This window comes from Rhipicephalus microplus, chromosome X (genome assembly GCF_043290135.1).
Source record: "Rhipicephalus microplus isolate Deutch F79 chromosome X, USDA_Rmic, whole genome shotgun sequence".
Taxonomy (NCBI): Eukaryota; Metazoa; Arthropoda; class Arachnida; order Ixodida; family Ixodidae; genus Rhipicephalus; species Rhipicephalus microplus.
This window is the reverse complement of record NC_134710.1, coordinates 153,682,206-153,706,297: the sequence shown is the minus strand read 5'-3', so window position 1 is coordinate 153,706,297 and position 24,092 is coordinate 153,682,206. Positions and strand designations below refer to the sequence as shown.

Genomic DNA, 24,092 nt, shown 5'->3' with positions numbered 1-24,092 from the left:
AAGGTGTCTACTGGGTCCTACGTAGCTTTCCATAGATGAAAAAGAAGTACATTGTCATGTGTGGGTGCCATAGATTTATCATAAGTTTCAGAAAACTTGATTCATTTTATTTCACAAAATTACCACAAATAAATTATGAAATTTCTGACGTCAAACGCGGAGATTCTCATGCGAAATTTAAAAATGAAACTTGAACCTTTATAACACATAAAAACTTGAACCTATGATAGTGGAACATATGTCATTAGAATTTTTAGAGTGCATTTTGTCAATATAAAAAAGTCACAACTTCACCGAAAAGGCGAAGCAATGAACGTGATACCAACCAATTGGAAGGTCACGCGTAGAATCTAAAGCAGATTGAAACGTTCCCCGCGTTTCTCACGCAAAAATGACGCATGGAACGGATTTAAAGGTACAGATGCACGCGAATAAGCGTCTCCGTTGTTACATCGCCGAGTCAGAAAAGCGCGCGCTCTTCGCAAACGGAAAATGCACAGATTTCAGTGACCCTTGTGCGCCCGGTAACTACAACAGAATCGTTCCAGGTGAAGCCTGAGGCCAGCCAAGACGTACCATCCATCCCTCCTCCCCACCGCGCGATGTGGTGACGCACGCGCCACATCGCGCGGCGAAGATAGAGGATTTTTTTGAAGATAGAGGATTTTATATTACATGGGGCTCAAACTGTTTGATCTGTCGAAAGCCGCCGACAATAAACCACGATCTATTGCATTGTTGGGAAGAGGTCTACTTCTGGGATGCCTTACAGAGAACTCTAAAAAATGAACTTCCTTTACATTCACTGGGTATCAGGTTTTTAACAGTAGAAAAAGAGGATGGATTGCCTTTTGATCTTATAACACTGCTTGGCCTCTAATGTCTATGGCAGGCTAGAATGGCCGGTTACTACTGTGAACTTGACAGGCATCCGAAGCGCGTGCTTTTCCGGGAAAGCATTGCTCAATACATTGATATACTCAAACAACTTCCGCGATGGCTCTCCAAGGTTGAGCTACTGGTGGACCTAAAGGATATTTAGCACTATAACCACTAATAGTTCCGCGACTGTCTTGTCATCGCTTATGTTGTGTATAATATTGTTCTTAGAGACCTATATTGATGTTTGTGCGATGTGCGAAAGCGGTAATGAAGAAAAAAAAGTAAGAAAGAGCTCCTCATTAGCAATGTGGTTAACGCCTCGCAATCAGGCTTAAGAGGCTTCCTTAGAAGTCTTGAATGCTGCTAAGGCGAAGGATTTTTAAGATGCAGCAAAATTATTTTTCCTTCCAGACGTTATTTCAGCTGTGTCCTTACCATGATTTAAAAGCCAAGAGAATTGGCGCCACTGCATGAAAAGCTGTCCTCATCATTGTTAAAAACATGTGGTAAAATGCTTAACCGGGTGCACAGCATGTGGCTGAACGTTTTATTTCGTCCGTCGACGTGCTGGTTTTGATCATTGCTGTGGTGGTTCGGGATCAGACTGAGAATTATTCGACAGTTTCTATATGCTCCTGGCGTTCACCACCTTCGCACCTTTCATTTTCTCCGTCATTGACTGCGCGCCAGTGGCAGTGTTTCCTTCGACATGCATATCCTTTTTTGAGGTCGATTCATAAGAGTCGCCATCTCGTTCGTTAGCTAGAACCACCATGTTATATTCCCTTGGAAGCTCCTCCATCTCACCTTTGCTAGAGCGATCCTCCATCTCGTTTTCACTGCGATCTTTGTCCACTTTCTCGCATTTTGTGGTAGGTGGCATCTCCTCCTCATCTTTGCTAGAGCGCTCGGCATCGTCCTCGCTTTCGGTGTTGCACTTATTCGCCAACTCCTGTCCTTCGCTGAACTGCGCGGCAGCTTGTTCCTCGTCTGCGCTGGTCCACTTGGCCGCCTCTTCAACTTCGCTGGAGGACTCGGGAGGCTGAACAATTTTGTCCGTGGTTTTTTCCTTGCCAGCTGAACGCGCTTTGGTCTTCGTCAAACCGACAGTGCCTGTTTTGACTTTTTCGCTATCAGTGGTAGCAGCACTTCGGTTCTTTGCACTTATAGTAGCCATCCCGCCAGTCTTCGTCTTACCGATGGTCGAAGCCTTGGTATTTGCTTCGCCCACAGCGCCCTTCCTGGCCTTTGCGTGTCCCGCAGTGCTCTTAGCAGCCTTCGACTCCCCACCAGCACCCTTACGACCCTTCGCTTCCACATCAGCGCCTTTAGATGCCTTCACCTTCCCCCAATACCCTTTTGAGCCTTCTCCTCTCCGTCAGAGCCCTTGGCTGCCTTCACGTCTCCGCTAGGGCCCTTGGCTGCCTTCACGTCTCCGCCAGGGCCCTTACCTGCCTTCGCCTTTCCGCCAGGGCCCTTCCCTGCCTTCGTTCCTCCGCCAGAGCACTTGTCTGCCTTGATCTTTTCGCCAGCCCTCTTTCTGGCCATCACCTCGCCAGAACCACCTGTCTTCGTTCCTCCTTCGGCTTCTTTAGCTTTTGTTTTCGGGGCATTTGAGGACTTCCCAGCAGCTGGTCGTTTTGTTGCTGGTGAGCCTGGAGCCACAACATTTTTGCGAGGTTCCACCTTTCTCGCCAGCTTTACTCGCCCGGTTACTCCTTCAGCATGTTCTGTGGCTTTAATCCTTACCAAAATGTTGTTTTCCAGGGCCTTAAGAAAAGTCCTCTTAAACTTTGCTTGGAACTGCCATGTTTTGATTTCAGGATATTTGCCTGCAAAATTTAAAATTCATTTAAAGAATGGAAAGCCCCGTGAGTTTAATTTACATAAAATCTAGTAACAAGGTGTTTGGAAGACAAAATAAGGTTGAAAAGTGTGACGTCCTAATGCATCAAGAGCTTTCAAAAATGCCGTAGCAGTGCACTGGGTTACGCGGCGATGTGGTGCTTTTTAACTTTGCCTAGATTCAAACACATCAGTATTCTTGCTTTCAGTCCCCCTTCATATGCGAACTGCGATCCTAATGACAACGACCAGTAAGATCGTTGGAATTAACTTAAGTACAATAAACATTGTTCCAGTCCGTTCCACATTGAAAATCCCAGCATCTATAGAAAGGCTGATGCTTCAAAGAAACTTTTTGCTGTTCTAATACAAAGCAACTGATCACGGGTATATTGTTGAGGACGGCCATTTTCTCGTTGTAAGAACGAATGAAGCAACATTTAGTACCGGCATGGTACATGAAGTTTGCACACATGATGCAAGAACGAACGCAGCAACACTTAGCACCGGCTTGGTACATGAAGTCTGCACACATGAAGCCCTCTTTGAATGGTTTGTACGGTGCGCTTGAGGTGACATGCTCACAATGAAGACGTTTCGCTGACCACAAGCACGTCAACCACCAGTGCGTGAAACCTATGCTTGAGGATAACGGCGTCACGCCAATGAAAGGATTAGGTGAGGAAGATGGCGTGAATAACTCACACTAAATAGACGATATTGTCAATATGGTACTTGAAGCTGGCAATATATATTGGTTCCTTCAGCGCAGGGTTCAAAGGTGTCAGTCAGATTCATGGGCGAAAAAAAAAAAGAGCGGTTGGGGCATTCCCATTGCCGCTCACAACGAATAGAACCTAAAATGTTGACAATGGCTCACGAAGGAAAACAGAAATGAAATGACAATGAGAAAATTACTACATTAGGCTTACACTCGTGCTTATGTACATGTAGATGAGCCATGTGGTCTCTGAGCAGACTATTCATTACAATCAATGCCGGCTTCTGCTCCGATAGCCTGCCTTAGTGTTGCTTCAAAAGTAACACACTTGGTGGTGCTGTTGCACCATTATATTCACCCATAAAGTTCATCGCGAATCTTACCATCAACCATGCCTGAACACATCCGATCGGCTGCCTCCTCCATCACCATGTGCACTAGTGTCTCTCGCCACAGATGTCCCTAGAGCTATATCCGGCGGATCGGATGACAGCAATGACACGGGCTAGATCTCGGCGTGGCAAACGGTAAAGCATGCAAAACGAATTGAAATATGTCAAAAACTGAACAACGCTATTCAACAACGCGGGTACGACCAGCTTCTGGTGGAACAACCTTAAGCCAGATTTCGAGACGGGATCCACCTTCAAGACTACATCACTGAACGAGTTTCACCGGCCCGGGGAACTTAAGCTGCGTGCAGGAGATCGTTTGTGGGAACGAGCATAGCCTGAGGATGAATTTTTCAGTTATGAATTATGAAGCCATGGTGTTTCTGCAAGAGTGAGCAAAACATTGTCAGAGACGAACATAATCGAGAACATCATATGGGAAATTGAGGACGATGCTCTTTAAAGTGCCGCTCACCAAACTTCCTAGGTCAGGGGCAGATATGCTTAAACTGCGTTAGTGTTGCGAAGACGTCTGCGGCAGCGATCGTTGACTTGTCATTCATTGCGCTACTGCACCGAAAACCATTGGTAAAGTAGCGCATTGCACCGTGTTTGTTTTCAGCGCCTCATAAGCGTGAGGGCTCTGCAAAGCAGTGAACGATAGCCGAGCGAATAACAAAGAATCAACAAACCACCAGACCCCATGTACAATGTGCGAAGAGTTTTATATGCAGTATGCCTCTAACAAACGGTTAAAAAAAACAGAGAACGACAGGACGCCGTAATGATGAACACTCTCCTGGGACACTTACACGTGCTGACAATTGCAAGGAGCAGGTCACCATGCGGCATATTGCAAACAATGTTCAAAAAGGCCGATATTCATGGGCACCACTTTGCTAGCACGTGGTGGTGATAAAGATACCAGAGGTAAAGAAAGCCTTCTGCATCATAGCTTAAAACGATGAATGTGTCAGAAACCCTCACTACCTTTAACTTAGGCAGAATTAAATTTCTAGAAATTGACATACATTGATCTCCCGAAATGTTGTCTGTGATTACAAAGATATGTACCATATTCGTGCATTATCTTTGATTTCATCGAGTCTTTTTGCTGTGTCCCGCTTTCAACCTAACCATCCTATCTGACTATGAACTGATGTTTCACTCTTTGCACGATGTGAATAAGCCAGATGTGAGTTTGCGCACCACCTGCCCTGAAGTCTGTCTCATTTTCATCTCGTCATCAGCACCACAACAAGAAATCATGAAAGTTACCTCGATAGGCCCAGAGTGGCAGTACACATATTCGAACACTTACGACAAGATTGTCATATATAGTGAAGTCATTAATATGTAGATCTTGAAAGGTATCTCACCTAGAATAAATTTTTTCAGGTAGATGGGAGACGCACCTCGTTGGTCATCTGCAAGAACAAAAAAAAAACTTGAGAATTCTATGAAATGTTTTCTTCGACCTAACAAAAAACAAGGTTGGTAGACTTTACGGGTTCCTGTTATCCCTGAAAAGTGACTACGTTAGCTACTTGAGTACTCTTACTAGTTGCGCTGTTTCATAGGGACACTCCACGAAAACTGTTGTGCATAAATGCCATCAAAAGCGCACCATTTGCGCATCAGTTCGCGAGTGGGGTAGAGGAGGAGGAAGTGGGGCACAGTAAACCTTTTTTAACTCCTGCAAGATTTATTTGAATCTAGTCACTAAAGAAATAACTTAAACAGACAATTCAACTGAAGCACAGTAACAATTTAAGGTAATTGTTGAATGACTATTTCAATAAAGTAAACGTTAAGGTTTACAGACGAAAGTTGTAAGCAAGCGTCGTCGAAGTAGGAGTGTGCGAATTGCAAAGTTTTCATGTTTAGTCCGGATATGGGAAAAACACTGTAACGACAAATCGAACTTCGTCATTTGATTATGGAAGAAAACATCACTATCAGGTGCTTGATGTGTCCGAAAGTCTGCAAAAAATATATGAAGAAAACCATTTGTTCATTGTATTCATATTTTATTTCTCTTTAAAAGTAGACATTTTAAAGGGGCCCTGCAACACCTTTTTCGTATTGTCTGAAAACAGTGCCGATCAATAGTGGAAGCTCCAGAGAACATGTGAGCAAAACATGGCACACAACCTAGAATTTTCCATTCTCAGTCATCTAGTTGTCGCTCTTTCATCTCGCTACAAATGATGCCGTATATCCAACATGCCAATGTTATAAGCCCAAATACCATGGTCACGTTGGTTCATTTGAGCATCGTGAGTTGCATAGTTACCGTGGCCGCCGCGTGATGCCGTCACATACCCGCGCGACAGCTCACAACAACACTGACAGCAAAGCACGTGTCCAGAGCAAAAACAAAAAAAAAAAAGCGCGCAAGGCCATGACGCGTGGTGACGGTGAGACGCATCTTCTTGGCCCCCTTGTCTTTCAGGTCTTGGCGCAACCATCAGCGCGCTTGCTTCTAGGATAGAAGACGGAACACGCTTGAAACGTGCGAAAAATGCCAAACTCCGCTCATGCTTTACAAATTCCAAAAAAATTCGGCGACACTTGAGGCAATAGGTTCTTAGTAAATCCATTCGACTATTACTTGGTAAAGTGTTGCAGGGCGCCTCGCCGTGGTGGCGTAGGGGCTAAGGTACTCGGCTGCTGACCCGCAGGTCGTGGGTTCAAATCCCAGCTGCGGCGGCTGCATTTCCGATGGAGGTGGCAGTGTTGTAGGCCCGTGTACTCCGATTTGGGTGCACGTTAAAGAACTTCAGGTGGTCTAAATTTCCGGAGCCCTCCCCTACGGCGTCTCTCATAATCATATAGCGGTTTTGAGACGTTAAACCCCACATATCGATCACTCGAATCAAATCAAAGTGCTGCAGGGCCTCGAATATGGTTGAAGACGTATATTACTTGAACAAATAACGAACTTTTTAACAAGTAGAGATAGGTGGTCGAGTGAAATACGAGAATCTGAGCGAAGAGCCCATTGTCGCATTGAAATTTCCCGAAACCCATAGGTGGCACGCCTCAACCCTGCCGTAAGGAATCTAACACTTATGCGCGTAACATTAGACATTTCGAACCATCCCAGAATGCCTCTTGCAGTTCATTAATGCATGGCCCTCAACGCCATAATTTTTCCTTTTGCGAATCAGCGAAACCATACGCATCCGTAAGGCAACACGTGAGCCTATGCAGTGGCTCACTTTATACTTTCGCTGCTTATTAAATACAGGCGCCCTTCAATGTCTGGCCCTTCTACCCCATTTGTGCGATTCGCATCTTTGCACTGGTGGTGGTGGAAAACTATTTCATGTTTCCACTCTGCGAGATTTTGCCCTGTAACGTATGTTGCAAGGCTAGTTGTTGTGTAGCTCTGTAAAAGGTGGTTGGCGCAAACTATAAAGACGATACAAAAGACACGGAAAAGGGCCCACTCGCAGCGGACTTATAAAGCGATGCTCATGATCTGAAACCCCAACGCATGCGTACAACCACACGAAAAGCTCAAACAACTATAATCACAACGTATCAGATAAAAAAGCAAATTCATTATCATACAATGACAGGGACGGAACACCGATACATTGTTCACCAAATTGCCTAATATACGTCGCCTCTGCCGATTCATGTGCCATTTTGTCGGCTTCTTCACAAGATTCTGGTGCAGTTCAGTAGCGGTTATCACGAGCACTCCTTACAAATATACGGCAAATGTGAATTCGTTCCGCTTCTCATTGACAGCGCATTTTCTCTTAAGCGATCATTTATAAATCGGGCCGACTCGCCAATGTACACCCTGCCAACACAACACCTACCAAACAATTGAAAAACGTTCGTGCTTCTTTACACAATCAGCACTTGGTGCACCGAATGAACGGGCACAAATACGCGAAAGCCTCCGAGGTGCCGAGAACACGACAGCGACCTCAAAACAAGAGGCGACGTTCTTCAACGAATCAGCCACTCTGTGTACATACGGAATGACAAGAGGGCGCTTCTGTGTTATTTTCTTTGTGACTGAATCGCTGGTGTCGTCATGTCAAATTTTTCTCAGTAAAGCTTCACATACTGACGTTAACGCCAACGAAAGAAAACCCGCTGACACGAGCCGGGATGTTTGCACCATGAAACGTTTTTCAACAACGTGCTGGCAAAACCTGGTAAGAGCCAATTGTAAGCTTGTACTAGAAATAGCCCTTTTCACTACTTTAGAGTGGGCGGAATGATACTAGAAAAAAGCCTTCCGAGCACGAGGGTGACATATTCAATACACGTGGTTTTCGTGAGGCAAACGTGACACATGTAAAGTAGGATACATGACTCATACTCTGCATGTGTATCGGTAGTTTTAGACAAGTTTGGAGCGTTTTGACAAGGGCTCAAGTTTACCCACGAGCTTCCTGTCTGTGACAAACTGCAGTTTTTAGATCATCTCATGCTTCACAAAAACCACGTGTATTGATGTGTCACCCTCGTGCTCGGAAGGCTTTTTTGCCGTACCATTCCGCCCCCTCTAAAGTAGTGAAAAAGGTCATTGCTAGTACGAGCTTACAGTTGGCTCTTGCAAGGTCTTGCCTCCACGTTCTTAATTTAAAGAATATTTCAGGGTACAAACATCCAGGCTCGTGTCTGCGGGTTCTTTCGTTGGTGTTAACGTCATTATGTGAAGCTTTATTGAGAAAAATTCGAAACTACGCCACCAGCGATTCAGTCACAAATGAAATAACACAGAAGAAGCGCCGTCTTGTCATTCCGCGAGTACACAGAGTGGCTCATTCGTTGAAGAACGTAGCCGTTCGTTTTGAGGTTCTTGTCGTGTTCTCGGCACCTCGGAGGCTTTCGCGTATTTGTGACCGTTCATGTGGCGCACCAAGTGCTGATTGTGTAAAGAAGCACGAAAGTTTTTGAATTGTTTGGTAGGTGTTGTCTACTTGATTCTACTCAGTCGTGGTAAGGTGTACCTTGGCCGGTCGGCCCGATGTATAAATTATCGCTTAAGGAAAATGTGCTGTCAATGAGAAGCGGCATGGGTTCGCATTTGCCGTATCATTGTAAGGAGTGTTCGTGATAACCGCTACTGAACTGCACGAGAATATTGTGAAGAAGCAAAGACAAAGTGGCACGTGAATTGGCAGAGGCGGTGTATATTAGGCGATTTGGTGAACAATGTATCGGTGTTCCATCCCTGTCATTGTATGTTAATGAATTTGCTTTTTATCTGATAGTTTGTGAATATAGCTTATTTATTTATTTATTTGGTAATACTGTAAACCCTCATGAAGGGCCATAGCAGAGAGGACATACATAAAGAATGTACAAGGCTAATAAAGTTTGTTAATACCTTTACAACTCACAATGAAAATTGGTATTTTCTTAATTAGCGACTTAACAGTCAAGTAACAATTTGTTTGGTCTTTTCGTGTGGTTGTACGCATGCGTGAGGGTTTCAGAACATGAACTTTGGTTTAATAAAAGTCATTTGCGAGTGTGCTCTTTTCTGTGTCTTATGTTTCGTTTTTTTTTTTGAAGTTTGCAACAACGTTTCACAGAGCGATATTTTACTTTTCTGCCACGAAATATACAGCGTTTTTTTTTCTTGAAACAGTTTTAGAAAATGGCGTGGCTCTGTAGCATAGTATACCACCTTGTTACAAAAAACTCCCGGGTATAATTCTGGCCCGAGCCAGAATTTTTTTTTGGCATCTTTCAATTTTTCAGCCCTGAACATGATGGTGACTGACAACGCTAATTTTTCGCTCACAACCAAGGACGATACCGCAATTCCCGCGAAAGTAGCCCTTTCACGCTATCACAATAAAAAGCGTATGCTGAAAGTTTCAGCGCAGTAATGATGAATTTTCCCCGGCGAAACACAGACAAGGAAAAAAGCAGTTGCCGTATTCTTGCGATACTCTCAATGTCAGTGAGCATCGTTATACCAACTATCGTAATACTTCACTCCGAATGTGTGGGTATAGGCTGCGCTTGGAATTACTGTGCGCATAGCTCACCTACAGAGATAGCTCGCCAATTAAAACGCAATACTCTGGTACGTTACTATTGACAGTGAGGGCGACTCAAAAGCAAGGGCTCATTGTGTGTGCACTTGGTATAGACAGGCATTCAGTCTGTGGTTCTTAGTGATGCCGGCACAACACTGCTTGTCATATCTTGAAAACAGCTATGCTCACTTGATACACCATGCGAAGCGGCTAAAGATGTCGGGCGTGCGTTACAAAATATCGTAGAGCCTTGTCAGATCCACCGTGAACCACAGATTTGACTGTCTACTGGATGCAGTCACCACACGTCCCGAACACTGTCCTCCTCACCGCCAGAAGCCGCTCGTTCAGAGTATCGCCTGTTTTGTTTTTAATTTTGAAAGCCTGCGATTGCCGAACACTGTATACATCAGCGAACGTAGAAGACGATCGCGGCCGGTAATTGTCGCGAACAGCCGCGTCATTCTGGCCGTCTAGTTGCACTCATTGGCGCCTTGGTTTAGGTTACATTGCAATACTTGCCAGAGGCCTCGTAAATGCTAAGACGTTTGAGGAGCCCCTGTGGTTTTTCCCTCGCGTTGGCCCCACTATTACTCATGCCTCGCGCTGGCGTCACGCAGGTCAGACGTCTGATACGCATAAGCCAAGCAGGCTACACGTTTGTAACATCAGCATACGCTTGCAAGTAAACGCCAGCGTCGCAAAAATGGCCAATTCGTCTGCCTGAATTAGAGAATCGACAATGAAACGGAGGGAGGTAATTCTCAAGTCAAGAAGGATTCTACCTTTCTACTCAACTCACCACCCTTAGGTTTGTGTATATTCTTAATGTCACTAAGGTTAGTTTAAAGGGTTCGTTTAAATCTCTACTTAGTGCCATAACTGGCGTCTAGCCATCTGAAGGTGTTTGCCACTACAGAAAAAAAGTTCGCAGCTTGCTATGAGTCGCTCAAAGCTTGGCAGAGCAGAGCTGGTCGGTACTTGTCTTGTCCTGGCTTAACTAGGCCCACGTGCGTTCACACGCTGATGCCATTAAATGCTCACATTGTAAATCACAACTATTGGCTAGATATCGACTGGATTCAATTCGGAATCACTTCTTTGGCAACAGCTTAATCAGCATAAGTGGCATATTTGAGGCTTGATCTCGATTAGCTTGCATCTCAAGTCAACGAAATCAAGTTATAGCTTAATAAGCCTAAATAAGATAAATAGCTCAATTCGCCGAATTTACTTATTTGTGGCTTGGTCTAGATTAGTGGCTTGGTGTACATTACGTTGAATCCCAAGTCAAAGTGACTTTAAATAGCTAAGTATACTAATCATCGCAAATTATAGATCTATCTAGAGTATGCATAAACAGCTTAGCTCGTACTATTTTGCTGATATTGAATGGCTGGTTATACTAGAATCTTAAATCTGGCTTAGTTAGGGCTAATTAGGCTCTCAAATACCTATGCTTGGTTAACTAGTTTTTACCGGGCTATGCAGCCCTTAATGGGGCTATGATTAACTGCAGTTAATCAGGCACGTCTACGAGCCAGGTTTGCACACGATGCAAAAAAAAAAAACTAAAAAAAGACTTGCAAATGGCACCCACCTCCACCTAATCCACTCACACCATTTGTAAAGCGATAGAGTAGGTCCAGCCACAGTATGCAGACCTGCTATCCTACTCTTTCATATCAATACCACGCACGTATATTGGCACATGCGCCCTTGGCAGATATATCAAACAAGACAACGAAAGAAAGAACACGTCATTACATCAGCTAGCTTTGCCGACATAGAAAATGTTAACAGCTTGACAGTAGAACGACAAGCAAATGATACAGCCGTGATACAGATGGTTGACTAATTTAAATGGGCTTCCAGATCTCAAAATAGCTACCTTCAGAATTGTTACACCACAGAACACTTAACAGCATGCAGTAATGTATTTCACCGCGACTAACGACAATACGCAAATTGTTGCTCGGAGAGCGCTGCCCAACATTTTTTTAAATGCAGTGCTTGCGTTGGGAGATTCGGTTACACGACGTGTGCAGCTATTCGACAATATCAAGTTAAACTGTGGCAACCAAAGGGTTGTAACACATTCTAATGGCACTTTCAACTTCAGTGCTTACAAAAGCCGGTGTACTAGTATATGTGAAGATAATTGAGTCAGCCAAATGAAACTACTCACAGGAACTTAAACGTACTGGTTTCATATGCAATTACTTTTGCTCATGCTTGTTGGCAGTGTGTACAGTTTTAAAAGTTTGTTCTCAAGGACAACATGTAATGATATTTTTATAGAAAGCGTGGAATTGGTTTTGGCTGTTTTTACAGCGAAACTGTCCACATTTACGCCCGGAGCATTCTTTAGGTAAACGCTCACAACGACAGCGGCCCTCTTGGAGTGGTCAGTACAGATTTCCAGTAAGTAAACGTGGTGTCAAATGTTAGACTTCACTACATAACAGGCGAGCACAAGGCTGAGAGGTAGTTCATAAGCTCGCCACAATATACGTGACGAGAGCAACACGGCGAGGAGAGGACGTGCACTTACTCAGATTATTCATAGCATCGATTATCATATCGATCATCTTTGGAGGTGGTGCTTGTGGTTCCTTCCGCTCGCTGGAACTAGCCGATGAAGCTCCATCGCTTTCCGAAGGCTCGGACAGCTCCATTCTAGCTTCCTTGACTCGCTTTGCCATCATGCCTGTGCTTCATCAGTAATAACATGTCATTCCCCAGAATAATTCTTTTAGACATCTGGTGTTTAACGTCCCAAAATCACATGGTAATGAGTGTTGCTGTGGTGGAGTGCTCCGGAAACGGACTGCCTTGCGTTTTCTAACGCACACTGGCATCCACGGGCCTCTAGTATTTCGCCTTCATCGAAATGAGACTGCCACGGCCGGGATCGAACCCGCGACCTTCGCGCCTGCAGCCGAGCACCATAACCGCTACAATGCCATGGTGGACAATTCTCCAGAACGAGTTTGCATGCATACACACAGTCTGAATCACTTCGCTACAGCTGTTTCTTGCAAAAAAAAAAAAAACTAATGCCGATGCCACAATGACGCTACGCACAGTCTTAAAATTTGGGAGTGTTAGATCCGCTTCCCCTACCCCCTAGTTACGGCCCTTGGAAGTGGCGGCTACAGGCTGCGTACACGCAGGCGATGTCTGCCTCTCTGTATGCATGTGATATTCAGACTGTATTCAAGACGAACATCTACTCAGTGCGCAACGACGCAACACTGAGTGGTCCATTGCGAGGTGAAAATCAAGCACTACGGCAGATCTCTCAATCTTATCGCAAACGCTGCGGCAGCTGCATTTTCGATGGAGGCGAAAATGCTGAAGGCCCGTGTGCTCAGATTATGGTGCACGTCAAAGAACCCCAGGTAGTCGAAATTTCCGGAGTCCACTATGGCGGTTGACTGGGCTAGTTGGTATGGCATACTTGGGTTTTAGCAGCGCGAAAAATGCACAAAAGACAAGAAAGGGACAGTGCTTGTCTCGTCCCTTTCTTGTCTTTTGTGCATTTTTCGCGCTGCTAAAACCCAAGTCCACTATGGCGTCTCTCGTAATCATATGGCGTTTTTTGCGACGTTAAACCCCACATATCATTCAAGCAATCCTAACGCACATGAAAAAGACCCCCCCCCCCCCCCCGACTGTTAACCTTCTGTGGGCTGCAACACAGTTTACGTAGCCGTTTAATTACGGCTACGCCAAGTTCGAAACAAACCATGTTATTTTCAATGCGTTGATGAAATTTTCGATTTACAAGTTGCAAAAGCACAATATATTATGCCGCGTCGTAGTGGCGTTCTACGGCATATTTTACAACTTGGAGTTCTTGAAATGGCACCAAAGCGGACGGACGTTCTTGCATGTTACACCACTCCTGCAATGCGGCTGCCGTGACCGGTACCCAAACAATGTTCCTAGAGCTTACTAGAACACCTAAGCCGATAAGCGACGACGGTGGGTGAGATGGCGTTGAGGTATATGGTCCGCCCCAAACCATGTACGAGGAGGGAAAGTTTATCGGCTAGTATAAAACGCTCAGACTAGCCAAATGTTAGTTCTCAAGCATTATAAGCAGGCACTGGAACCGTGAAGTGACTACAAGCGTCCCGCGACTACCTCTCCACCATGGAAGAAGTTACAAAATGTTGCTTCACTCAATACATATCCTTACACATTCCTTTATTTTTACCTCTACGTTCACGGAACCGTCTTACAAAAAAAAAAAAGAAATAGAAGTGCCACTTACGTTTGTGTTCGTTCCTCAGGTAGAATTCAGGTAGTAGCACTTACTGCTCAAGCGTAAGGCGACGATAAACAGTGACCTCTAAGGTCTTCAGATAACCTCGTTTAGGTTTAAATCTAGCTGTGATCGATCGCCCAGAGTAGAACGAGACCGCGCGCTCTCTCTCGTGACGTCAGCATCTGATTACGTCGACCACAGCGGCACAGCCCTGTGGCGCCCTCATGCTCGCGGTTTGGTCGCATAGCATGACACGCATCGTTTGCATCTGATGCACGCATTCTCGATAAAAAGCATGGCATGTTTGATTCTATCAGTTGACATCACGCCAACAAGAAACTAAAGATGCCAGTCGTCCACAGCGAAAGCTGAAAAAGCGACCTTTCTAGAGTTTTTTTTTTTTTGAAGGCACGTTCGGGGCAACTACAACAAGCACACTTGCACGGTACCCCCTACAAGGTCTAGTCAAAAAGGTTGTGCTAGTTCAGGCGAGAAGCGGTGCAGAAGGCATTGCCAGTGACATCAACATGCGGAGTTATGAGAGCTGTGATTGAGGCGCGACTATGTGTGGAGGGAACAAACACTTATAGTAAAAAACCAAATTTGATTCAAAGACGAAGCAATCCCTATGTTGTACAAAAATGACATTTTTTTTTCGAACAATATCATGTAGGTGTAATGAGCAAATTATTTATGGCAGTTTTTTCTTGCTACGAAAATTCTTTTTTAGCGCCCTCTAGCCATGCTATTATTACTCAGGGCAGCCCTTGTAGTGCATGAAAAGGCACACTCGCAAAATTCGTCTGCGATGACAAACCCCCTTACGTGGTTTAGACTCCCGCATCTGCGTGCATTCTCTGCTGTGCGCCGAATTGTGAGGCACGCTTTATCACTGGTGAACGTCATGAGTGAAATGTCCAATGTGCAGCGGAACGATGCGGATCACATTTAATGCTGAGTGCTTTTGTCGGCACCTACGGAAGCGATGTGCTGGGCAAGGATGCAGTAACAACAAGTGCATGCCTTGTGACCCATGTCTTCTCGATAAGAATAAAGGGCAATGGTTCGTAATACAGTGTTCGCTGGGTTTTCTTCCGTCAGTATTTCTGCAACCCGGTTTCCTTTTTGAGCATGCAGTGCCTATTGTTATTCGCGTTATCCGTGAGGATACTTTGATGGTAACTATAACCTTGCAATAGCGCAAAAAAAAACCACTTACCTGACAAGAGAGTTCACTCTAAATAAAAATACAGAATGCAAAAAAGGAAAAAAAAGCAGGAGATAGGAGGATTTATAAAACCCTTGGGAAACAGTCCTATATAGGCCCAAATGATTATGAAGATGCGATACAGCAGTTTTCGGTGCATAAATACTTTTTTTATGACAAAACTTTGTGTGGTCTTGCTCTGACGCAAAATCATGTGGCAAATCATTCCACAAACGAATATAAGAGCCGACTGGTTGAAAGCGTTAGTATTGCCGTACATGCGTGATAAGCTAAAGCTGTTGTGTAGTCTGCTCGAATTTCGATGTGCTAGATTAAGGTGAACAGATGGAATAAGGCTGGTGTGAATGAGTTTGTGGAATAGTGGCGAAATTGAAATGTCACGGCGAGTTTTCAGTGGCTCAAGTGCAAGACTGTGTTTAATCTGCGCTACGCTGGACGGGTAGCTGTGATTACGCGCTATGAATGGACTACTTCTGTTCTGTATACATTCTAACTTATCTATGAGGTATTGTTGATGTGGTGACCGAATGGAGGATGCGAACTCAACTTGAGGACGTATTACAGCAAGATAAGCCAGTTTACGTACATCGGAGGGAGCACTGTGTAGATTTCGGTGCAGAAAACTTAATAATCTTGATGTGTTGGCACAGATAGAAGTGATATGTATGGACCACACAAGCGGAGAAGTTCAGCTTATGCCCAGATATTTCTAAATGTCAGTGCGTTTTACAGTTGTATTATCAATTATGTATTGACAATTAAAGTTATCACGCTTGCGACTAATAGTGATTAGTTTCATTTGGATACATTAAGTGTCATCTTCCAAGTTTTGCACCACTCATTAATACGCTCGAGGTCTTCTTGAAGGGTTATATGATCGCAACTGTTGCGTATGGGATGATAGATAATGCTGTCATCAGCAAATATACGCATTCATGAGGATAAGTTGTCAGGCCGGTCATTAATGTAGATGTGGAAAAGTAAGGGGTCAAGAACACTGCCTTGTGAAACACCAGAGGAAACGTAATAAAGTGATGAAGAGTGATTGTTGGCGGTTAGTTAAGAAGTTTCTGAGCCATGTTAGCGTGAGTGAATCTAGTTTTAGTGATGACAGTTTCGAAATCAAGTGACGATGAGCAACACGATCGAACGCCTTTGCAAAATCAAGAAATGAACCATCTGTTTGTAGATTACTGTTCGTGTTAGAATGTAGGTTGGTGGTGAACTCAAAAAGTTGAGTCTCGCAATAACAACCCTTTCGGAACCCGTGCTGGTTATAGAAAAAGAAATTGTTAGATTCTAGATGAGCATAAATGTCAGAAGCTATGATATGCTCAAGCATCTTGCAACATATGCACGTCAAGGAGATGGGACGATAATTTCCAGGTGAACTTTTACTACCACTTTTATGAACTGGCACCACCTTCGCCGTCTTCCAGTCAGAAGGCAATATTCCTGCAGTGAGCGACGACTGCCGAAAAATGTGAAACAGGATAGTGTCAGATATATGACAGTGTTCTTTAATATTTTAGAATTGATATCAACAATACCAGAAGGTGACGACACCTCCAAGTTTTCTATTATTTTAGATATACCTTCAATTGTGATAACGATTGTTGACATGAATGACTAATCGCGATCAACAATGTCGGGAGATGGTCACGGTCGCTAGTAAACATAGATGAAAAGAATAAATTAAAGACATGAGGGCAATCAGTGTCTACAAAATAAGCAATGAAGTGAAGTTATCGTCGCGATCAGTACTTATTACTTTTCAGAATTCGGATTAGAATTCAGGAGTGAATGAAAATGCTAGGAATAGTATTTATATTACACTGTTGTAATTTCGTGGCAATATGTCTTCAAGCATTCCACGTACCTATTGCTAGAAGTCCGTGAACGCGAATTTTTTGCGGACCTATACAGCCGCTTTTTTTTTGTTTCTAAGTCTGCGCAAAGACTTGTTGAACCATGGATTAGTTTTATCATTTGTAATCGTTATCAACGTCACGTGTTTTCTTATTAGAACTGAAATCTTCTTCTTGAAAAGAACCAAGTCTTCCTCAACCGAGCGACTGTAAAAAAACGTAGTAGCAGATTGTCAAGAAAAGACTCAAGTTTCTTGTTAATGGCATCATAATCGGCTTCATTATATTCTCAAATTTTATTTGATTTGTTTCCTGGAAAAAACAGAAGGATAACAAGATCAATTTGCAGCAGTTTGTGGCCACTAAATTCAATTAAATAGTTTATGTGGTCTATAGCTTCAGGTACAGTTGTATGAATGAGGTCGGGTGTATTCGAACCGCGAGTTGAGTGAGTTACAACATGAGCCCAATTAAAGTCTAAAGTTAAGTAATGAAGTCAGCTGAGTACCCACAAGAAGATTACAGTTTCGCGTGGCTTCACGTCACGAACTGCTTTGTCACGAAATAACAATCGGCAAAGGTTCAGCAGTTGTGCTTCACCACCTTATTATTTTAGGCTCACGATTTCAAATTATGTCACGAGGTTTTCAACGGTTCGCTCTTTTCTTGAAACAACAATAAACGAAGCCACAAGTGCGATTCGGCGCCCACAATTACGAAGACTAGGAAAATCCGTAAACTACCCATTATTCCCATGGTCGCTAAACGATCGCAGTGCCTAAGACCCCTCTAGTTAATTTTTGGAAACTCTATCGACCATCTTCTCGCAGTGAACCATGATGGGATGCGAAGCAGCGGCGGTGCGTACGGCGTCGACCAGGTAGATACGGCCGTCGACGGGGGTGCTGGAAGAACCAAGGCCGCAGAAAGAACCGTTGAGCTAGGAAGTTCCGGCGGGTGAGGCGGGTAACGGTAACCATGCGTGACGCTAATCATCGGAACGTTGCCCGACGTTAGCGACTCCTTGCATAGACCACGAAGTCGGACGGGTCCGCGCTGAACTCGCGTCGAATCACTTCGGTCGCCACCTCCCGCTCCTTGCAGTTGCGGACGTTGGACAAGTGGCTGTCGAACCATATAAACAGTCGCATACACGGCAACTGTGACTGAAGCTACGTTGGAGGAACTCTCGTCGGAAGCGGGCGTCGGCTTGGCAGCATCGCGGACGGCTGTCGCCACGTGCGGACGCGATCGGCGTTCCGGCGGTGAGTAACCTTCACATCGGCCGGCGGAGCCCGGCGGAGCCCGGCGGCGAGTTTACAAAGGCGAGCGGATAGAGCCCCCCACAATGCACCGCGGCTCTTGGAGGCTATGCATTTCCACCGGCCTAACTGTGTCATCGCGCTGTAGCTCCCCGCACTTTCGCATAGCGTTGCCGGAAGGCTGCTGCACCAGCGGGGGCCTTGCTCGCAAAGGAAAGCCCTGCCAAGGCTTTTGGACCTGCGCCGAATTGAGTTGGATACACGCGAAGAAATCGTGTGCGCCCACCTGTCGCCTCTCGCAACCGAAAGCCTACTCGTTTATGACGCAAGTGGGCACTGGAACGAGGTGATCAAGAAAAGAAAAACCCTCTACGATTGACATCTCGCAATCGTTCATGTTTCAAGCAGTGTGCGTGCCTTGTATCGCCGCTGCGCTTCACTCCTCGCTCTGCCCAAAGTTTTACCGGCCTGTTATCAACGATGTAAGTTTGGATGTTTACTAATTCGTATGCAATCAACACAAAACGACGCGATGACGTACTTGTTGCAAGCCTTGCCTCCTCGCTGGTCAGAAAGGGGGTTTCGGAAAAATCACACTCCGCTACGTCCCGGTCGTCACTTCAGCGTTAATTAGCTTTAGCTGATGCTCAGCACTGACTTCTAAGCTACGCATTATGAATAGGGAACATGCCATGCAACACGAAGACCTTACAAACGCCATTGTGTGGCTTAAAACAAGTAAAGCTTCCGGCCTCGCCCATTCGTATATTCAACGCCTCCTTGGTTTATTACACGGACAAGATAATACGCCATCATTAAGGCAAAAGAACGCCGCTGCTTAAATATTGCCTATCAGCGCAAGTAAGGTTCGAACAAAAACAAAATTTTTTCTGGGGCGTCCTGCAGAAAAAAGCGCCCGTGGTTTCTTTTTTGGCGCTTCAGTGCAGCATGCATGTGCAATGCGGTGAAGCTGTGGGGGCACGCGCAACGTTATAATATGTGACCGAGCACCTCGACATGATGTTTTTCTCTTTTTTTTTCTACAACCCGCCCTTGTCCAACAAGCAGTCATGAACACTTGATGACAAGTAAAAAAAAAACACACCTGGCCACAAGTGCCACATAGTCGTCACACGAAATTGAAATAGAAGCAGGAGTGCAGACCATGTATAGAGATACACTGAAGGATGTTCTAAAGCATAGACCATGCTCTGAATGAAACATAGGGAACTTTGATGCTAGTGTCTGTGGCAGCTGCAATGCACAGCACTTCAGCTAGCATGGCAGGGATGGGTAGTACACGAATGCGTCTAATGTTTGTTCTTTTAGCTCCGTGTGGCCTGAATTCACTGTGCCGCAAGACAAGGTTTAGCAAAGGTTTAAAACCAATGCATAGCTATAAACACAGCCACAAGTGCATGGGAAGCCTGCAAACACGAAAACTAGGCAAATCTGTGAAGTACCCATCATTCCCATGGCAACTGAACGACTGCAGTGCCAGAGTTACTTTTAGGAAACTATGAGACCATAAAAGTCACCCAGGATCTTGCAATTACACCTTGTTTTATTTTTGCATCATTTAAAAACAATGCTTTCCTGGGGTGAAATGCCATTCGAAGTGTCACGGGATCATTGCTTGCTTAGACTCCTCATCATCCAACCTTGTATAGGTGAGAGCCAGTCCTTACGCATGTGCCTGTTCAAATAAACATCCGTGCATATGACTGCCTGATTTCTGCAAGGATTATAAGATGCAATAAGAGTTCACAATTCAATAGTATACACTTCAGAAACAGATATTAAACTTAATGCAGCAAATAGTTCAACTGCCTCTTATAACACAGCATATGCCAGGTAGAAAATACTGCAAAGGCAAATATATTCTGGAAATTGTTTTGCAAGGCCTTCACAGGCATGGTGGCAAATATATCGGTTAATGCCAGCAATGTCTATTTTCTGCGAAGCTCTGAAAGCTCTTGCACGAGTTGTCTAAAATGCCTATACACATCTTCAGCCTATGAACTTGGCATTTCACTGCAATGTAAAGTTGAAATCAGAGAAAATAAAAAAACCGGCTCTAAGATTTATAAGGTGTTGTAAAAAGAAAAAAAAGCAATATATTTCTTAATTTTGAAGAAGCATTCTGAACAAAATTAGACCAACTGAGGCTGGCACAAGTGGCCTTGAAATTGTAAAAATACTTGCCAACGGAAGCTGCTGGTCAAATGTGGAGGCCACGCATTTCAGTCAGCTTTACATACCGATGCTAAGTCTTTGTAATGCTATGAAAATATTCATAATAGCCCCTATAGACACAGCATAATACACCCACTTCATTATGTCTTTTGGCATTGAGGATAAAAGATAGCTTATTCCTTTGCATACATTTCTAATATTTTTGCAGTTATGAAGATTAGAAGCTTGATGACTGCTGGCATACTAGTTTATGTTTCTCAAAGAGATGTGGACATGTATAATACAGAAGCCCCAAAATATAAATTTCGACAAGTGCGAGGATATCCAAATGCAGAGCTGTGAAATGTTATGCTCACACCTCTTATTTAATCTCTATACGAAGTTTCGATTCAGCAAGGCATTATACAAGTATCGATGTTCATATGCCTCATGACTGGCATGTGTCTTTGCACAAGTTTTTCGCTGCCATTCAGGGTTGTTGCAAGTATTGTACTGAGCATGTGTTTTTCTCTCCCCCTAAAATATCCCTGGTGACAGCACTGTTGCCAGCACCACAAATGGAGCAATGCAGGCAGTGACTACAGTGCCAAATGCATGAAACACCTCGACATTGAGGTCTCATCAAACAAACGAGCTAATCTCAAACTTTGCGAATGATTGGGCTGTGGCCCAAGTGGTGCAAGGGTTTTTTGAGAGAAGAAACAAATTAATAAAAGTGAACTGCTCTCTTAGCCCTTTCAGATACCACCTATGAAGAACTGTATGTACTTTTGTGAAACTGACATTTCAAGGCACTCGATATTCTATTGCAACAAAAATAGCGGCATAACACGAGGTGCGTTCAAAAAGAAACCAAACTTCTGCTTTGCTGTAGTCTTTGACTTTGTTTCTCGGCCACAAGTATGGCCAAACAAAAAATTTCATCTTGCAAATGCCACCTGTGGTCTTAGTCTATATCACAACTATGCGACATCTGGTGGAGGTGGTTTCTTTCATGTTCTGGGCGCCCCCATCAAGCCATGAACCCAGCTCCAGTGCCAAAAAAGATACCCGACGCCAACCTTGAGCCTGACATCAACTTCTTCAAACATTAATCTTTTTTTTAGATTACTGCGTAATCAATAAAATAACTAGTGGTAATGGCAGTTCATTCCTCCGATCTTACCTAATCTTTTTTAGATTACTGCGTAATTTTCAATAAAGTAAGTAGTAGTAATGGCAGTTCATTTCTCTAATCTTATCTCAACAAGGTAGCAGCTTGGTGCAGCACATGGCAAATAGATTTAAACATGCGTAAATGTAAGCAATTGTGCGTAAGAAGATATGCAGACATCTTGCTAACATACTAGGTAAATGTCTTACATAATCGGGTCACCTCACACATATAATTAGGTGTTCTTATCACATTGAACTTACCTCAGGCACCTCACACTGGATACGTTACTAGTAATGCCAATTACATGCTAGGCTACATACATTGCAACTTCTCAAAACCACGATATACACTAAATCTACTTCTATATGAAACATTATTACGTCCAAAACTTGAATATGCCTCTTCTGTGCGAGACTCTTGCCACAACAACTTGATTCACTTGTTTGTACAGAATAACTCCATCTGCTTGAAACCTTCTCACTATAATTGCATTGCTGGTATAACTTCAATGAAATCCAGCCGAAGCCTTGCTTTTTTTGCACCCCCTTGGAAAATATCCCATTTGGCTTCATTTCACGAATTATTCTGTCATACCTCCCTGCATGACCTACTAATCCTGAATCCTCAGTACATATCCCATTGCAGTGACCTCGTCATAAGGTTGGCATGGCATTATGCAACTCCCAGTGTTTTCATCTTGTACATTGGTACATTGAAACCAACTACCTGAAGACATGTCACTATTAGTAATTGTTTTCCAACAAACTTTACTCAGTATTCCGTAATTATCCAAAATGGACTAACTAATACTTTTCCTGGTCACGAAACTGCTCCGTAACTCAATGGGAGAGCTTCATATGATGCGTTGGGTTGCCGTGCGGTGGCGCCACCATCTCACTGAGGGGATTCGTCGGGCTGGTCGGGCGGCGTTGCGCTGGCTCGAACGACGCTGCGAGTTGTTTGCTTTGTGTGGGATACGTGCGTATCGTGCTGTTGTGATGCACCGTTAGTGCAGCGACGACGCCGAACCCGTGTTGTGTCCCGGGATGTCGTTCCGGGTACAAGGGCAGAACAGAAAAAGTTTCCTTGTTCTGTTTACCCAGCGACGGCGTGCTGCGCGAGAAATGGAAGCGCTTAATTCCAAGGCAAGAAACGGGTGACTTTTGCTTCGACTCTAAGTATGTGAGAGTGTGCGAGAAGCATTTCGATGACAGTGACATCGTCCGCGCAGATGAATTTGTGGTGAATGGCGAAAAAGTGTCACTTCCGCGCGACAAGCCCCTTCTAAAGCCTTGTGCCATTCCAAGGAAGTTTGACGGCTTGCCAGCGTATTTGACGAAGCCGAAGCAGTGGTCACGGACCCTGACAAGAAGGTCCCCAGCGAAGCGACGTCGTGAGTCGTCCTCATGTGCCCGTAAAACAAAAGTTCACGCTAAACCAGGCACATCGGGTGCTGCGTCGTGTGATGAAGGTGAGTTTACGTCCAATGTTGATTTAACTTTCTTGCCCGTGCACTGATTATATCGGTGAAATTTCGAAGGAGTGTGTGAGCTGAAAATGCGCTATTTGAAACGATTTTTGAAATTGTTTTGCAGATCTTCCACTGCCCACAGATCTTGTCGGCGAGGGGCCAACGCGCACTTCGGACTCGGCGAGCCAGACAGATGAATTTACCCGCCCTCTCACCGAGGTTAAACTGCCGAAGTGCCAACTTCGGGCAACGAAACAACAGCTGACCTTGTGTCAGACGAAATTGGCCAAGATGAGAGTGCAAGCGAGCAAGCACAAAAAATTTGAAGAAAGACTTCAAAAAATGTCAACCCGCACGAAGTTGATTTTTGATCAGTGCGTGATGAAGGCGAATGCCAAGTCTGCGAAAGCTGCCAGGTAAGTTTAGAAAACAGGCCAGCGCGTGTAGGATGTTTGGGAGCAGTGTTGGTGTATTTCGGTGTCAAATTTGGTTCTTTAGATTACCCCATCATGCTTCTTCGCTGAAAATACATTTTAATGTTAACATTCCTCGGGCATGTTGAGAATATTGATTCAACAGGCCATATGCGTGTCACCACATTGATTTTGTTTCAGCACCCCCTATTTTTTATTACTCCAGCAGTTTCAAATAAAAGTTGTGTTTGCTTTCCACAGCATTCCTTTTATCCTTAACGTGCCAACAGTCTCACTTTGCAGTGTCTGTTGCTTATTGAGGATGAATACAATTACAGACGGATGAAGTTTTATACATT

The 24,092-nt window shown here is 44.3% G+C and overlaps 2 protein-coding genes across 2 annotated transcripts; one reads left to right on the top strand and one right to left on the bottom strand.

Annotated features, from left to right (window-relative positions):
• Positions 1-2,218: 2,218 nt before the first annotated feature.
• On the bottom strand, positions 2,219-14,282 carry LOC119176899 (uncharacterized). Its single transcript, XM_037428240.2, has 4 exons — positions 14,146-14,282; positions 12,418-12,573; positions 5,220-5,267; positions 2,219-2,714 (listed from the first exon to the last, which is right to left on the bottom strand). The coding sequence occupies exons 2-4, from the start codon at positions 12,569-12,571 to the stop codon at positions 2,221-2,223; spliced, it is 696 nt and encodes a 231-aa protein (XP_037284137.2). The 5' UTR covers positions 12,572-12,573; positions 14,146-14,282; the 3' UTR covers positions 2,219-2,220.
• LOC142775119 (uncharacterized) lies at positions 13,043-23,811 on the top strand. The gene is made up of 3 exons (XM_075876466.1): positions 13,043-13,139; positions 22,865-23,320; positions 23,445-23,811. The coding sequence occupies exons 1-3, from the start codon at positions 13,043-13,045 to the stop codon at positions 23,738-23,740; spliced, it is 849 nt and encodes a 282-aa protein (XP_075732581.1). The 3' UTR covers positions 23,741-23,811.
• Positions 23,812-24,092: the final 281 nt, after the last annotated feature.

What these genes read in the sequence shown, in the direction of transcription:
- LOC142775119 (XM_075876466.1), top strand. Translation starts at nt 13,043, where the DNA reads ATGTCTGCCTCTCTGTATGCATGTGATATTCAGACTGTATTCAAGACG. An exon ending in ACTGAGTGGTCCATTGCGAG is followed by an intron (nt 13,140 to 22,864) that starts GTGAAAATCAAG and finishes CCGTTAGTGCAG; the next exon opens with CGACGACGCCGAACCCGTGT. An exon ending in TGCTGCGTCGTGTGATGAAG is followed by an intron (nt 23,321 to 23,444) that starts GTGAGTTTACGT and finishes ATTGTTTTGCAG; the next exon opens with ATCTTCCACTGCCCACAGAT.
- LOC119176899 (XM_037428240.2), bottom strand. Translation starts at nt 12,571, where the DNA reads ATGATGGCAAAGCGAGTCAAGGAAGCTAGAATGGAGCTGTCCGAGCCT. An exon ending in CGATGCTATGAATAATCTGA is followed by an intron (nt 5,268 to 12,417) that starts GTAAGTGCACGT and finishes TTGTTCTTGCAG; the next exon opens with ATGACCAACGAGGTGCGTCT. An exon ending in CCTGAAAAAATTTATTCTAG is followed by an intron (nt 2,715 to 5,219) that starts GTGAGATACCTT and finishes TAAATTTTGCAG; the next exon opens with GCAAATATCCTGAAATCAAA.